Source organism: Thermobia domestica, chromosome 14 (genome assembly GCF_964235325.1).
Source record: "Thermobia domestica chromosome 14, izTheDome1.hap1.1, whole genome shotgun sequence".
NCBI lineage: Eukaryota > Metazoa > Arthropoda > Insecta > Zygentoma > Lepismatidae > Thermobia > Thermobia domestica.
In genome coordinates this window covers 61,324,264-61,341,724 of record NC_137467.1, presented here as the reverse complement: position 1 = coordinate 61,341,724, position 17,461 = coordinate 61,324,264, and the positions used below count along the sequence as shown (strand labels likewise).

At 37.8% G+C, this 17,461-nt stretch overlaps 1 protein-coding gene across 1 annotated transcript in view; it reads left to right on the top strand.

The window, feature by feature from the left end:
• The window catches only part of CARPA (Carbonic anhydrase-related protein A), a 799,359-nt gene that overhangs the window by 746,822 nt on the left and 35,076 nt on the right, over nucleotides 1–17,461 (top strand). Inside the window, exon 9 of the mRNA XM_081737978.1 lies at nucleotides 1,992–2,034. Coding sequence (XP_081594104.1) covers nucleotides 1,992–2,034 — 43 coding nt within the window. The remainder of the gene's footprint in view (nucleotides 1–1,991; nucleotides 2,035–17,461) is intronic.

Below are 17,461 nucleotides of genomic sequence, written 5' to 3'. Positions count from 1 at the left end.
ACAACAGAGCCGAAGTCACTCACTTCTTTCCACATAGCAAAGGAAGGTGTCCTAAGTAAGATGGCGGCGGAGTAGGACCAAACTCTGTTTCACACATTTTCCGAGTGCACACTTGAAATAGAAAAGTTCTAAATGAATAGTACGCAAGGATTAGGATGCCAAGAGTCATCGGAAGATGCTAATCAAAGTCATTATGCCCTTAAATAGTCTTGACAACTGCACAGTTAGGGCTGGGTTAAGTGTCGTACACAAAAGTAGGTTTCTGAGTATTAATCCCTACTTTAACGAGATATTATGGAAGAATAAACTGCCCATATTACAGTATAATATGTATACAAAATGTTTACATCTCCTAAAACAATATGTGCTTAAGTGCCTAAAGTGTGTTTTGATAATTGAGCGTTTTAGCTTTTTTGTATTCTGACTATTTATGTGGATGCGTTGACCGTTATGTCTTTCGGCATTCTGACTGTTTATGTGAATGCTCTGATCGTCTTGGAAATTAGGTATCCTGAATGTAGTCGTGTGTATTCTGATTGTGGGTGATTTAATGTTCTGGTCGTTTTGGCTATTGGACGTTCTGACCATTTTCCCGTACCCTCCCGGATTCCACTTCTAACGAAAACGAATGAAACAGATTTGTATCGCCAACAAAACCGTAACTTACGGGAGGCAGGGGGCAGCTGCCCCCATGGAAGCTCCTCGCCGTTCGAGGGGCGCCCATTTGAAGACTAAATTTTCTTACTCCATATACGATACAAACATGAAATTATAAATGAAGCATCAAACAAGTTCACTACATTACATAAACAAAACTGTACAAAAAGGTAAATAATCCGGCGGGAGCTCATGTGGTTCGGATTCCACGTGAATAAGTAGGTCCACGTCTCATATAGCCTCGCTGCTGAACGAGACATTAAACTCACAATCAACCCAACTCAAAAGGTAAATAAAACAAAAATGAGTCGTGAGCCCATTTCCGTAAAAAAATGTCTACTATTAGAGGCCCTAGAAATAATATTTATTCGTATGGTTTTGAGGTTTATCAATATTGTCCTCTTAATTAATGTCATGTATGGAAAGAGCCCAGCGGCATAACTAACGGCCCGGCAGACCTTGCCGTGCATTTGGGTCCACAGGCTCCGGGGGCTCACAAAAAGTAAGGGAAAGAAGGAAAGGGCGCTCAAGAATTAGAAAACTTTTTCTAAGAGGCCTAAATAAGCGTATTAATGCTTGCCCTCCCCCTCCAGAAAGAAAACTAAGTTACGGAGGTGATCACCAAGCTATTCATAATCCTGATTGGCTAATGGCACTTCGATCTCTTAAGTACATAGTAAAAAAACAAATTACAGACGTGCTTCTTATCCAAGAATCTGTCTCATGTAACGAACAATCAACAAAATATTGTTAGTTCTTTGTAAAACAATGCTTTTGTGTCATTTTTAATATTTGCTAAGCAACAAATGATTATAGCAGTGGTGATTTCTACTAAAATGTAGAAACTTCTGTTGCATTTGTTTTATCACACAGTTCTTTGAACTAGGAATCAGCTATCTTGCATCTTCAAATCAGAACACATAACTACACAATTGAAGTACTGAACACTCAATTCTTTCATTATTTCGTTAGGCTATTTAAATTTATCATTATCAGATAACAAGTACCTAGTTATTACCTTTCATTATACTGTACCACAATAGTAAGATAGTTTTACTCTGTTGTTTTAGAGTTAAGTTACCATATATTTCAAATGATGTACAATTTTCTGTAAAAGTATCTGTATCAGGAACTCAAGCAGTAAATCAGTGTGCCGTAGTGTCACGCAGCTTAATGACCGACTATAATTCAGTAAGGAAAGATAATAAGTTTATAGGCTATAGTGAACCTAGTATTGTTTATCAGCGACTTTATTCTACAAATCTGTGTGAACTATCTATTATTGCTATTGAATTATGGTTTTTATAAAAAGATATTCTTTTTTCTCGTTTCAGGGGAAAAATTGTCCGGGAATGTATAAAGAAATGTATTATAAAGGTAAGTTTCACTTAGATTACAAAATCAATAATAACTCTCCTTGTTCTTTCTTATCGTTTTTGCTCCAAATAAATCAACATTGAAACCGGAAATTATAGCTGATTTCTATCATTTCCGGTTTTAGTAGAGAGTTGAGGATGGAAATCAATGTATTCTGGGGTCGCTTAATCGGTTCCACGAAACCAATTTTCATTGTCTGTTACCATTGCTGCAATATGCTAATGAAATGGAAATGGTTTATTTCTACCACTTCCGGTAGATGATCACCTCTATCAACGACTGCGATTCCTTATTTTTGGAATTCTACATCCTAACGAAGATTCGTGGTTATCCATCAAGTAATTCTTAAGGTTTTTTGCCTTTAGGACGAAAGGGCACATGTTTTTTTGTCTTCCGGGACACGCACGAATAGGGTAAATATACGAGGCGAGGAGGTTGTTAAACAGTGGTTCCATGACACTGTTCTGTGACACAGGTATAAACAAGTTGGACCCGCTGGTATAAACAAGTATAACAAATGTTGAAAAATAGCTAAACACATCCTGTATCTGTTACAATGTTTCCATTCAATTGTGTTTTGTTTCTGTTCAAGGCCTTTGGTAAAGTTGTTTTCTTGATGCGCCTCGTATAAAAGAATTTTGTTACACCCGGTGTTTCTTCGAGACGTTTTTTTTTTGGGGGGGGGAGGCAGAGTCCCGCGGAGCTCTGAGAGTATCCCTCGGTAGAGATCAGAATAATAAATCTATAATATAGTGATAAATAGAGTAATACCAGAAATGTCCCTCCGACTACTCAGTGTGCCCCTCCGGAACACTCTTTCTGAAAGAAATACTGGTTACAACGAATTCCTTTTAAAGACCTACTTTTCCGTATGTTATATGTTTTTGATAATTTTATGTAGTCTCTGTCACATATGTTGCTGTTCTCCTTGAGAGTTCTCCTTGTGCTGGTAGTCCTTGCTAGTATAGCCGGAGATCCACATTTCAAACTAAATTTTATTTAATTTCATTATCAAGTATATTAGTAGAATAGTCACACTGTACAATACACATGTAAATTATAATATTTTTTTGTTTACTACTGAAACTCGTTATAGCAATCTTTATCATGTACAAACTAACATGTGACATTGTAACAGTTTGTGTAAGGCCAGCCATAGTGAGTGAGGTTTTCCTGGGTTTTCCTCCTTCACATCAGGCAAATGCCGGGGTGGTATCTACCATACAGGTCCCAGGTCGCTTCCTTCCTTCCCCGATCTTTTCTTCCTTCCCCGATCTTTTCTTCCTTCCCTTTCCTTGGATAGTGTGCTTGCCGAGGGACGTCATACCCTATACGTGACGGGCTAACATGGCCATAGATGCCGAAAGCCCGGAAATCTAATTCCTAATCCTAATCCTAGTGACGAGCTAACATGGCCATAAATGCCGAAAGCCCGGAAACCTAATTCCTAATCCTAATCCTAGTGACGGGCTAACATCGCCATAGATGCCGAAAGCCCGGAAATCTAATTCCTAATCCTAATCCTAGTGACAGACTAACATGGCATTGATGCCGAAAGCCCGGAAATCTAATTCCTAATCCTAATCCTAGTGATGGGGTAACATGGCCATAGATGCCGAAAACCCGGAAATCTAATTCCTAATCCTAATCCTAGTGACGGGCTAACATGACCAAAGATGCCGAAAGCCCGGAAATCTAATTCCTAATCCTAATCCTAGTGACGGGCTAACTTGGCCATAGATGCTGAAAGCCCGGAAATCTAATTCCTAATCCTAATCCTAGTGACGGGCTAACTTGGCCATATATGCCGAAAGCCCGGAAATCTAATTCCTAATCCTAACGTGTATACTACGTGAAAGTGTTGGTTAGGCTTTCTGTATACTGAACTCCGTAACATATTAAATTAAACCCAAGCTCAAATTAAGTGAAGCATATATTTCATGATAAATGAATATTTAAAAATAGAAAATACTGTAAACTTCTGCGGAAAGCAGGCCGGTAGAGACAAATGATGGTATCAGGGAATTGGGCTTTCTCCCACAGCCGTTTTATTATAAAACTTTACCATGATATAGTGTAGTACAATTAAGTTCTTTAATTTGGAACTAGGCGATTAGGGTTGTCCCTGAGCCCAGACACAACCAAAAGTGTGGTGGGAATTCTCAAGACTTAGACGCAACCAAGAGAAAATGATTAGGTTTCTCTCAGGTTCCGGACGTAGCCAAGAGAGTGATAGGAATTCTTAGGACCTAGACGCAGACAAGTAAAAAGGATTAGGTTTCTCTCAAGATCCAGACGTAACCAAGAGAGTGGTAATAAATCTCACTGCCCAGATGTACCCAGGACACTGTGATAAGGACTTCTCAGGCCTCAGTCAAAGTCAAGAGAAAGTAAGGTAATTTCCAAGGTCCAGTTCAGCCGAGAGAATGTAGATAGGGTGATCAGTCCCAATGGAGAATCATGCCTTCGAAGGTGCTGCAGCGTCTTTTACGTATATCCTATCCTCATGAGTCCTCGTAGATCCTCGGAGTGATGATGATGTTCGCCCTTTATCGGATCACATGAGTCTTCCAGTTCCAAAACGGCTCTTGTCCATTTACAGAAAATCCCAGAAAAAAATTACCGATTTAACCTCCCCCGGGTCGGAAACGACCCACTTATGTATTTTGTTATTGCTAAAGCTTATTTATTTGCCCCTCGGAACTTGGCTACGGGCATATAATTTGAAGTACTTACCAACTACCTCTATAAAAGTTGTTGCAGAAGTACTGCAGGATTCTGAAACATGGATTTTTGGATAAGGCACATACTAGTTCCTAAGTGAACTCTTGACCCGACTACGGTAGGTCCCATAGTTCTGGAGTTATAGACCTTTGTATTTCATGTTTTCGGCAGCCTATAACTCCGAAAGGAACCATTTGTGCACCCAGGTTAGTCTATACTTTTTGTCTTATCGTGGTGTCAGGAATCATCTCCCACACGTTGTCGGAGTTGTTTTGAAACACCCTGTATGTTTTTGGAAGTGGGGTAACGGCGTCCTCCCGTGTTCCCCTTAACTTTTACCCTTGTATCCATATAAATACTCAGTGTATTAGTGAGTTTTGGTGCCCTTCAATTGCACTGTAACGTCCCCTTACCAGGAAACAAGTCAACTTTGTTTTCTATGCTATTTAGAACATAATTATCTACCAATATATTTGCCTCCAACATAGTACATAGGCTACCTCCTTGTTGTCACTATATACTTATTTAAAAAATGTATAATGACTGAGAATCACTTTTGATAACAGAAATAGGCAACAAATTATTATGAAATACAAGAAAAAAGAAAAGAGAGGGATATATTAAGAGTCTTCATCCCAGCGAAATTAAAATACCGCTAATTTTACAGTAATTATGTGATATCTTCAAATAGATAAAAGATAATTGAAATATGGAACAAGAGCGCCTTAGACAATATTATTTTGCGTGAGGTACCGTTATCACAAGTCACCTAGTGGCTTTCCGTTTTCACCTGTTTAGAAACGCGAAAATAAATGCCGATTTTCAAAATGGCTCGAAATCGAAAGCAGATAAGTGAGTCGTGATAACGGTATCTCATGTACAATAACATTGTCTAGGGCGCTCTTGTTCCACATTTCGATTATCTTTTATCTATTTGAAGATATCACATAATTACTGTAAAATTAGCTGTACTTTAATTTCGCCGGGATGAAAACTCTTAAAGAAAATGTTGAAATATTTTTTAAAAATGCGATTTGAGACAAACAAAACCGAAAACGTAATTTGAGCATATTGAAAGCCTTTAGGAGAGTTGGCTTATAAGACTTACTCACGAAAAATTGCTTCTTAGTCTCAGTAACAAGAAAATTTTTCGGACACATAAACGAAAGAAAATAAATCAACACCTAAACCCTGCTCGGCGTAAGCTCTAAACTGCGATAAACAAAGTCACGTGAAACTAAAACTCGCTGATTTGCTTTTGGCCTACCGACGCTTCTACTCCTCCGCAAAATAATTCATATTTGATTATTATTTTTGCTATGAAGCTCCATATAAAACTGCTACATTATTATAAATGACAGAAATATAATATGGATTATCTAATAAAACTGCAATGGAGTGTGGTTAGTGAAACAATAGAAATAAACACTAAGCATGCTCAGTAATTATGGCGCCAATTCAACTGCGAAGGCGTGTTCTGCTTTTAAGTCTGACAGATGGCTGACATGAATCCCGGTTCAGCGAGTGTTGTGGTGAAACATCAACAAGGTAAACCTTTACTCACTAAGCAACAATTGTTTACCAGCGAAATTAAAATATATACTTTTTAATCTTTCGAGTTTTTATCTTTTTTTTCTGTTGTTACTGTAAGTATGTAGACAACACGAGACAGTATTCTCAAAATGCACGTGTATAATTTGCTCCTCCCCGTGGGGAATGGGAGTGATACATCATTAACCAATCGTATTTCTGACAAGCGGAAGGATACAAATATTTTGTTTATCGGAGTTTAGAGCTTACGCTGAACACGGAATAGGTATAAAACCCATTAGCGTGTTTAATTACCTTCGTATAAAAATCATTAACTTGACCCAGTTACATATAGCTATAGAGTAGTATTCATTGTCCATTGTAGCATCTTAGAAACCGAAATTATGATATTGCATTGTTTCAAATAAATAATTAAAAATAATATATAATTCATTCTCGCATGTGTTTTTCCAAAATATATAGTTCTGTTTTCATAACTTATTATGAACGATATAGAATGTCGTACTATATCCAGATTCAGCTTATGACAAACAGCTTTCTCATTTATAATATGCCACAATACCTACATTTAATCTAATTTATACAGAAGGCAAGTTTTGAAGTTTAGTTCTCAATTATCACAACCTAGCAGTTCATTTTTAATATAAATGCAATTACTATTGTGCTGCCAAAATGTCTTGAGCCGTGGCAAAAATGCGAACTAAAGCTCACACCCTCACACACCCACGCGTTGAGCCAATAATGATTCAGCTGTTGCTAAGCGAGAGAAAGCGAGTGGAATTCCTTCAGTCGTTAGCAGCCCTTGCTACGGAAGACTAGAGATCAAGTCAATGTAGCATATCTTTAGTTACTTTATAAACTCCGAAAACAATCAAATGTTTAGTTGCATGTGAAATTATGTATTTCTTTAAAAAAAACTTGGGCAGCGAGTGGCTTATCACAAATAAGACTGAATATAAAAAAGATCAACAAGCGGCGTATCAACAAGCATACATGAATATAGTGTGTAAATGTTTGTTCAATGCGATTGAAATGTCCGTACGTTTGTTAGCCAAAGTAGTCTTCAGCTGTACCTAAACAGTTTTATTATTGCTCAGCCAACGATTAGAATCCATGACGAAAAAAATCATTCAAATTTTGTTGAAGTTTCTTGAGTGATTCGTCGCCTATTCACTTACCAACAGTGTTGTGGCAGCTTTGCAGTGATTCCTTTTTGTCTACCTGGTGGAGATAGTAGTGGAATGTATGTCCTTGCTATTAACCAAGGAGGGGTCATCGTTTGATCAACCTGCGCCGAGGTTATGGTTGCACTTGTTACATGGAGAAATGTCGAAGAAGTCCTTTGAACCGGTTGCCACCCTAGAATGTCGTCCCGAATGGAGCCCGATGTACTGGTCCGGGGGGACCAGTGTTGTCCACTTGTGAAGCAGGGAACCAGTCGGGTGAGCTTTGGTCACTGTTACCCAGGTAATCATGTCTATTATTCTCTATTCCGTCCTGTGAAGGAACTGACATCGTCCAGGAAGTTGTGAAAGGAATTTGTCCACCGTTTATAATCCGTCCAAATCGTTTTCGATCACAATATCTAATGTCAATTAATATCTTTATGTGTTCATTCTATTGATACAGATCGCTCATAAGTAAACAACAATATACATTCAATAATTCTCGGTTTTCAGTGTATTCATATATTATTTGCGTCAATTCACAATGTCTATAATATTGTCTAAAATGAGTCTCGTCAGTAACATGTCCGAGTAAACAAAGGTGAGTCTCTATCCAGTAAGTCGAATCATACGCCGGCGGGGTAGTCTGATATCAACACCGTTTCTTTCTTGCTTTGAATAAATCATTTCCTAGAGTTGTTTAGATGTATAACGTATTACTCGCTACCATCTAGCTCATGTTCGTCTAGTAGCGGGCATTCCGTATTGTTTATTTCTCAGGTACTTCATTTGACAAAGTAAAGATTGATTAGCGATGGCTAGTTTATGTCTGTCTAGTAGCGGGTATTCCGTATTGGCTATTAATATTTACATAAATATATATATAGTTTACAATCCAAGTATTAAGTCGCCACACCACGAAAATCTGTGTTAAATCCTCGAGTTGTCTTCATGTCATGTTTTAGCTATAATGTTGCTCACTAGTTCAGTGAGGCGCGCTAAGACGGTGGGTGTACGATACCGCTCGTACTTCAATGCGAAAGTGTCAGGAGTTGAGTTTAATTTCACTGGCTGGTCATGTATTCCCCGTAATGTTCTACAGTGTGTATTGTTATTACCGCCGCTGTTAATTGTAAATTATGTTGAGGGAAATGTCCTCTTAACAGTTGGATGCGGACAAAGTGGAGATGTTATGTACTTAAAGGGGGAAGGTCAATCGACACAGCCGTAGGTCTACTCTCTCTCTGCAATAAGATATTTACGAGCAGTAATGTAATTGGTAAATTTCCTTTTTTTTTCTGTGGTGAAGTAGCCTACCGAGGATTTTGTGCTAATGTTTAGTTAAATGGTAAACAACTCTTTCATTGTTATTACTATACTGTTCAACCCCTACTATTACTCATCTTTGAGTTGTGTTGGCATTAAAGGTTTGAGAATTTTAAACGGAATGCAAAGAATTTTTTTATTTGAATCTAGCGATCCATGATCATAAATGTTAATGAGAGTCTAGTATTATACGTTATTACAAGGAAAGTTAAATAAACAGAGTTGCAAGATATATGGTGTTGTCCTGAATTATTTTTTTATCTCTTCTTCCTCAACATCGACGATGCCATTAGTGTACAAGAATCTGGAGTTAAGTAGCGTTGTGTTTACTGGTCTATAATTACAGCGTAAAGAAAGGAAGAATATCGGCGACCCAAATTTTTTTTCTCTCTTTTCTTTCCTTTCCTTTTCCCTTAACGTCGGCTACGGATACGTTTTAAGATAAATAGTTTTTTTTTCAAGCTGGCTTCCCGTAGCCTAGGATGTTTCGCTTCAAATTTGGCGTACACAGCCAGAATTCTAATTATTCTAAAATGTCTCGCCTCAAGTTTGGCTCTCACAGCCAGGATTTAAATTACTGTAAAATACGTCGCCTCAAGTTTGGCGACCCAGCTGTAGGATTATTTTATTATTTAAAAATGTTACACTATTTGGTTGTTGTTGTGTTATGCGGGAAGAAACGAGTGATAGGGACTGTCGCGTTGGTGTTGATGAGATATACTGGATAGAGCTCACATATGTCTATGTTTATTAAGAGTTAAGTAAGTAAGTAGGATGTCGGCTGAGTCGAGTAATCTTCCTCCTAATGGAGATGATATTATTTGCGTTTGTTGTAGCGAGCCTCTTGCTGCCGCGGAACAAATTGACTCTGATAAGAAACGTGCTATATCTTGTGACAGGTGTCACGAATGGTCACATTTTGTTTGTGTTAAGTTAAAGAATACTTCTAGTGTTTTCGAAGCTGTTAGCTCAGATTCTTTTGTTTGGGTTTGTCCTAAATGTGACGTACATACTTCTCCTGAAGTGTCGGAGCGTGAGAATGAATCACCTCCCAAACATTTTTCTTCGCCTAAGTCCCCGCAAGGTAGCGAAAAAGGGACGGAGCGGATGATTGAACTTGCTGAAATGTTTGCTCTTGTATTGAGTAAGATAGAAGAAAGTAATGCTAATACTAATAGGAAGATAGAATAAAGCAATGCTAATATTAACAGCAAAATAGAAAGTAAACTAGAAAGCGTTGAGCAGAAAGTTAAAGAGAGTAACGAAGCTAACAATGCTAGAATTCAGGAGTGCATTGTTGAAAATGTACATAGCCTCTCCACTACAATTAACAAAATTGATGAAAGAATAGGTAGTGTAGAAAACCTTTGTAGTTCTTTAACTGTTAATCAAAAGGATTTGCAAGCGCAATTAGAAACTGTGAAAACGGAAGTTGAAAATAATAAGTTGTGTATTGACTCTGTGGAATCTCGTGTTGATTCTATAGAAAATGAGGCTGAATCTCATCATAAAGCATTAAAGGTTGTTTTTGATAGAATAAAGAAACTTGAAAATGAAAATGAGGAAGTAAAAATTGAATTAGAGGGGTGTAATACTAGTCAATCTAAACTTTTTGCTGAAGTGTTAACCCTAACTAATAAAGTGGATAAATTGCAGAAACCGAAATTTACGTCAGTTGAGTGCGGGAGCCTGAGTAAAGAAGGTGTCCCCTGTAAACGTCCTTGTACTAGTGAAAATTCTCTTGTGTCGTTTCCTGAGTCAAGGGATAATTTGCCTGTTAATACTATTGTTAGTACGTCTGCTGAATGCAATGCGTCTGTTACTAGTTCTGTTAGTTATTTAAGTAAACCTGTGTTTGTGCAATCAGAACCAGATATTAGATATGAGTTTCCAGCTAGTCCTAGTGAAACTAAAGTGATTGCCAGTGCTTTAAATACTTTTCCAAATGTTAATTCTTCTGTTTATTACAGTAATAATGTAAGTAATAGTACTCGTACTACTGACACTGTCACATGGTCAATGTCGAGAGGGATCACTTCTCATGTTGGGAATAACCCACCGGTGTTTAATACTAGCTATTTGAAGCCTAGTTATGATCCTAGTGTCTTTCACACTACCATTGTGCCGAATAATCCGGTACCGCGAAACAGTGTTGCTACCTTCAGTGGTACAGCACCAAATTCATTGCCTTTTGCGATTAAGCAGAAAGATTTACAATCTTTTCCTTCATATTCTGGGGATATCAAACCTGGAGCCCCAAGGAAGTTTTTGAGGGATCTTGAGAAATGTTTAAGTATGTATTCACTTTCTGATGGAGACAAACTACAGGTCGTAGAACATTGTATGGTGCGAGCCGCGTTTGCTTGGTATAGTTCAGTAGCTCCCGAAATCAAAACTTATCAAGACTTTGTGCGTCTTTTTAAGAATCAGTATTGTTCGCCTCAGATAGAGCGTGCACAGAAGAAGTCGTTGCAATCTTTGCGCTATGATAAGACGAAGTTCGCTTCATTATTAGACTACGTTTGGTTTGTAGTTGAAAGTTATTATAATATATGTGAAACCCCGAGTACTTCGGAACTTGTGGAATTAATTTTGAATTGTTTACCGCCTAGAGATATGCGTTTGCTATCTGTTCAGCAATATAACAGTGTTGACGAATTAATGAGTAAAGTAGCATTATTATCTGGGATTGAGGATACTTCTATACATGAAGTTAGGCCTCCGACAAAGAAAGTATTCGCTAAGCAAGCTAAAATTATTAATCGTAATTCAGAACATGTTGACAGTAGCTGTCAAACTGAATTTTTAAGCTATGCTCAGACTGAAAATAGAAACAATAACAATAATAGTAATAGTAATAATTATCAGTATAATAATCGATATCGAGGAAATGGTAGAAACCGTTATCGTGGGAGAAATCGAGGACGTAACGGGAGATATCAAAATAATGATAGGAGACGAGATGAAGCATCTTCCAATCCGAGGGAAGATCAACCTTCATCTACTTCGGAAAACTAAGGTTGCAGTCTTTTCCGAACACGGGGGGAAACGACTGCTGTATTTCTCCAGTCCCCGTAGATAATGATTCAGAAACTAACGTCAAAACTTATGTCTTAGTCGAGTCATTATCTGGAGATGTAAACAATAACGAGAGCAGTAATGCTATGTCATTTAACGTAAACTTTGTAGTTGAGGAGGATGAAGAAAAAGAAAAGCCCGACTATTATTTTTCTCCTTCCCCTGTTGTCAAAGGAAACATTGGCGGAGTCCAATTAACCTGTACTATTGACTGTGGATCAGATTTATGCCTTTTGGACTGGAATATTTGGAAACAGTTGAAATTAAAATTCTCATCTGCTAAATTGCGACCATATACTGGTTTGTCATTGGGTGCCTTTGCCGGTACAGAAAAATTCTCAGTTCAAGGTGTCCAGATATTTAGTTTAAATATTCAGGGTCATTTGTTTGATATTCCGTTGTTTGTTATAAAGTATCTTCGAACTGATCTTATTTTGGGTTGTCCATTTTTAGACAAATTTAAAGCTGTTATCGACAGGGAGAGAAAGGAAATCAGATTGCGTGATAATGCTGGTAGTCATGTCGTAATTCCGACTAATCGACCTAGTATTCTTATGGTAGCTTTGTCTTCAAACAGGGTTGAGATCGGGAAGACTGAATGGCCATTCGATAAGCAGGAATTACTTCCTTCCGAACTTTTGTGTTCTGATGTTAACATTTTAGAGATTCCTCCTCCAGTAGAAAATTCAGCCGTTCTTTCTGTGTCAGATGTGCATATAGTTCCTGAATCTAACCTTTCGGAAACTGAAATTCAGGACTACATCTCATCTCGAGAAGATTTAGATACTAACGTTAAACAACGTTTATATAATTTGTTACTTCGATATCGTAATATTTTCTGCGAGTATCCTCGTAGGATACGAACGCCTTTGTACAAGATAGAATTAACTGACGAAGAACCTGTTGTAGGACCGTATTATTCTGTGCCAAAATCCATGGAAATGGAATTTGAGGCAGAATTGCAAAAATGGATTGAATTAGGCATAGCCCGTGAACAGACCTCACCGTACCGGAACCCTATGCATTGTGTTTGCAAGGCGTCTGGTGCTGTTAGGCCTGTAATCGATTTTCGGCTACTGAACCACCGTGTCCGGGCTCCTAAGGCTCAAGTGGAACCAATAGGTGATATATTGAACCGTGTGGCGAAAGCGCAATATTTTTCAAAGTTTGACTGTTCGTCAGGATACTATGGCGTAGGTCTCCATCCTTCGTCATACCCCTGTACGAGTTTCGTTTATAAAGGACGCCAGTACGTAATGTTGGTCTTGCCTCAAGGAATCAAGAGTGCGCCCGCCATTTTCCAGAGCGTCATGCATAGCTATTTCGACCAAAGTACTAAAGATTTTGTCACTTTATTCCTGGATGATATTTTAATATCTAGTACTTCTCTAGACGAACACTTCGCCCATTTGGAGCGTGTGTTCGAAATTTTCGAGCGTGGAAATTTTTCCCTAAATTTCCGGAAGTGTTGCTTCCTTCTGACGGAAGTGAACTTCCTGGGACATGTCATTAGTAGTCAGACTGTTAAAGTTGACCCACGTCATAATGAGCCAATCCGATGCTATCCCATCCCAAAAACCAAGAAAAAATGCGTCAATTTCTAGGATTATTGGGATGGCGACAGCGGTTTATTCCCAATTATTCAACTCTTACTTCTGCATTGTACGATCTCATTAAGAAGGATGTTAAGTACAAACTCACTCCTGAAGTTTTGGATCTCTTTTATAAATTGCGGGAAATCGTCAGTAATCCACCTGCGTTGGGGCAACCAGATTTCAATTTGCCGTTCCACATTCATTCGGATGCTTGTTCAGAGAATTTGGCTGGTTTTCTGGCACAGTACCCTGATGGGTTCGATCATCCAAATGTCATTGCCTACGCTAGTCGTAGAGTTAAACCTCACGAACTTTCATTGTCTTCTTTTCAGTTGGAATTGCTCTGTTTTGTTTCTGTGTGAACGTTTTTCACAATATATTGTTGGAAGAACCACGTATATTCATACAGATAATGCTGCTGTCACTCGTTCTTTTTCTATGAAGAACTTAGATACTAGGACGACTCGTATGCTTCTCAAATTACAAAGGTTCGACCTTGTTTTCGAGCATTGTCCTGGAAGTTTAAATTTTGTAGCGGACACATTGAGTAGGAATCCACCGGAAGTGCCTTCTAAGTTAGAAGAGTATCATGTCAATTTCTTGTCTGTTCAAGATTCGTCTCTTTTCAACCTGGAGAAAGTCAGGGAAAAGCAGCAGTATGACGACTTCTGTATTAAGAGGAGTTATTGCATTCTGTCCAAGTTCGCTATTGCCATTTAAATCCATGGTAATCTATTTTCGCTCTAATTCTCTTATCATGTGAGATATCGTTGTGCTCTTTTTTTTGTTAGATAGATTAAATTGTATGTAACAGTTGTCTGTAGTTCTTTAAGCCAATAAGCATGGTAAAATAACTTTAATTAATAAAAGTATTAATAAAATATCGAATTGACAGCTTGTCTATCAATTAATCTTCAACAGAGAAACAAATTGTTGCGTAAAAGAAAAAGTAAAAACAGGGATTTGTAGATTGTACCTTTTGCTAAACGTTCCTGAAATCAAAATCTATTTTGAATGCATATTAACAAAACTATTACGTAAAAAAGAAAATGGTACGTTAAAAAAAATCTAGCCAGCATAGGCGGTGTTTGCTGCAAGCATAGACCCACCCACTTTCTGACGTCAGCGCGGAGTGATACTATTCCTTGCAGTCTGCCTCACTCAACTTCTTGGAGGCGCGAAATACGAGTTCAGTTCGTTCGAAATCGGCTGCTTGCTTATGTCACGTTAGGGAATCCTTTCCTCTGTTGGTAGGTTTGTAATCTCCGAATTCCAGGGCGAACGCATAGTGTGTTTTTGTTTTGCTTCCGCACTGTGTTTGTGCAGCTTTGAAGAAAGTAATCGTTAGGAAAATGCCATCTCAGAAAAGGAAGAAGAGCGGCCTTTATCTTTCTGCAAGAAGGAAGAAAAATCGAGTCGAAAATTTAGCTGCCTGGAGGGAACGAACAAAGTTAAATGTCATTTGTAAATTTTGAAACTATTGACAAAATTTTCTTCTTAATTTTTCATTCATTACTTGGGTAGATTTTTAATTAAATTTTTAGATAAGTTGTTAGTTTAAGATTTTGATTTGTAATTTAGTGCACCGAATACCCTAAATGTTGATGGCTTTTCTATCAACTGGACGTCTTCAGCATAAAAATTCTGTCTTTCTTTTATCAAGTATATCACTGTTATGTTTATCACTCATCAGTAAAGACTATAAGTATTTTGATACTTTGCCTATGCGAAAGAAGTAAAGAGCTTGAAAGCAAATTGTAAAGTAGGCGGGGGTGGTGGCATAATTCACAATCAGTAGCGTACCGTATGTAGGAATTTATTTCGGGGTGGGGGTCCAAACTCAAAATGAGAGTATTTTATATCAAAATTCCTAAAATTGCCCCTAAACTTAGGCTAAATTTATACAAAAGTCGAAATTTCAGGGGGATCCGGACCCCCAGGACCCACCCCCTGAGTACGTCCCTGTTCACAATCCTTATCAGAAGGGCATTCTTGTTTTATAAATATTCTGAGGGCCGGCGAGAGCGGTCGCGGGCCCAGAGGCTGAGCAATCCCGGGCCCCTTAAATGACTTTTTACGTACTTACCACTTTGGACGGAGGTAAACTAAAATGAACATTAAGACTTATTTTGAACTCTTTATTAGGCCATTAATGCGTTTAATTTACATGTTAAACAGTATTGCTATCTCCAAATAAGTGAATAATAAGAACTCTGAACCTAGCCTATGTTCACTGTTCGCTAATAAAAAAAAAAAATTAATTCACTATTTATGATTTTGGTTAGACCCTATACTTGTTGGTTCTAAGATTTTTGAAGGCTTCAAAACTAAAATGAATAAAAAAATTATATATTTAAATATAATGGTATCAAAATATAGAAAAAAGTAACTTATCTATTTGTAATAGCAAAAGTTCTCCCCTAATGCTCAAACACACTAATTTGTGAAGGAAATACAAAAAGAACATATTAAATAGTTAATAAAAGCTGAGAAAGTAAATGTTCTCAACCATCCAACCTACCCTGTACTATGAAATCTTTGCACAAATTATTGCTATAAATAATTATATAGAAGTAAGCTATGCAGTTAGTCTTCCTTAACTAGAGACATGAGGCATTAGGTCTAATTTAGTTACTTCAATGAAATATTGCTCAAGTTAATTATAGTGTGATTAATAATATGATATTAATAGTAATTGCCTGTAGGAGAAATTTATTATATGTATTACTACTAGACAACTGTTACAGTTACAATTTATTCTTTTCTACGTATAGTTACAACAAAATTCCCTTTTTGGCCTTTTTCAGGGCGAATTCATCAATGAGAGCATCCAGTTTGGTACACTTGATAAGTTCTGTCTCCACTGCCAACAAGCCTTAGCTTGATAATCTGTCTTGACACATTGTAGGGAGTAAAACATTTTTTACTCTATTTAACGGAGGGAAAGAGCGCTCTGCACTAGCAACGGTAGCAGGGATTGTGGCGAATTTACGAAGGGTCACTGTCAGATTTGGAAATAAAGTTTCTAGATTCAAAGTTTTGATGTTATTTAGGAGATCCCATGGTGAAAGCGTTTTCCCACCAAAATTGGCCGAATATATCAATTTCAGGCTATGCAGTTCATCAGAAAGATCATCTCCTAAATCTTTTGGGTATCGTTGGACTAGTGAAGCTGCTTGTTCTTGGCTCTGTCATCTGTCATTTCTTTGCAAGACCACAGTACACAAAAATTGTTACACAAAGAGCGCACTGATTGGAAGCGAACTGAGTAAAAATATACAACATTTAGTAATTCTTTATCCTCGGCCGCCGGGCTCCCTTTGGGGCCTCGGGCCCCAGGGCTCTGGCCCCTCCTGCCCTCCCCTCTCGCCGGCCCTGAATATTCTCGGTTCTGTGGCAAAGTAGCAACCGAAATCACTGAGGGAAAATCAAAGGAAAAACACTTTACTGACTAGAAAATCAGGTGGTCTAAAGAAGGTTACGAGAAATTCAGAAAGCTGGAGTCATTATCCTTTCTAGGACCTCACAAATAGGCTATAATTTTGAGTACATTTTGTTGGTGTGCTGCAGATACATTCTTGGTATTGTTTCACCTATTACTGCTATTTGACTTCGGTTTCTCTTCCCGAACATCATTTCAGAAACCGGGCTAGTATTTGTCAACGGACATTGCTAATATTAAATGATAAGTTACAGTACCATGCCAGTGATAATAGAGTTACCCTGGCAACAAATACTAAAAACTTTTTTTTTTTTTTTTTGCGAATACCACGCATCTAACATTACACGTGCCTGCAGCTATTTATTTCTTTTCCTTTCTTTCTTTCTTTCTTTCTTTCTTTTTTTGTTTGTTTTTGGTGGATGTCTCACTTTACTTGTACGTATCGTAAGGTGAGGTTACTAGCGCAAAAAAAAAAAGTCTTGCACTTGAAGTGATGTAGAAAGAAAACGGAACTTAAAAAATGGAGACAACTAACGATGAACATT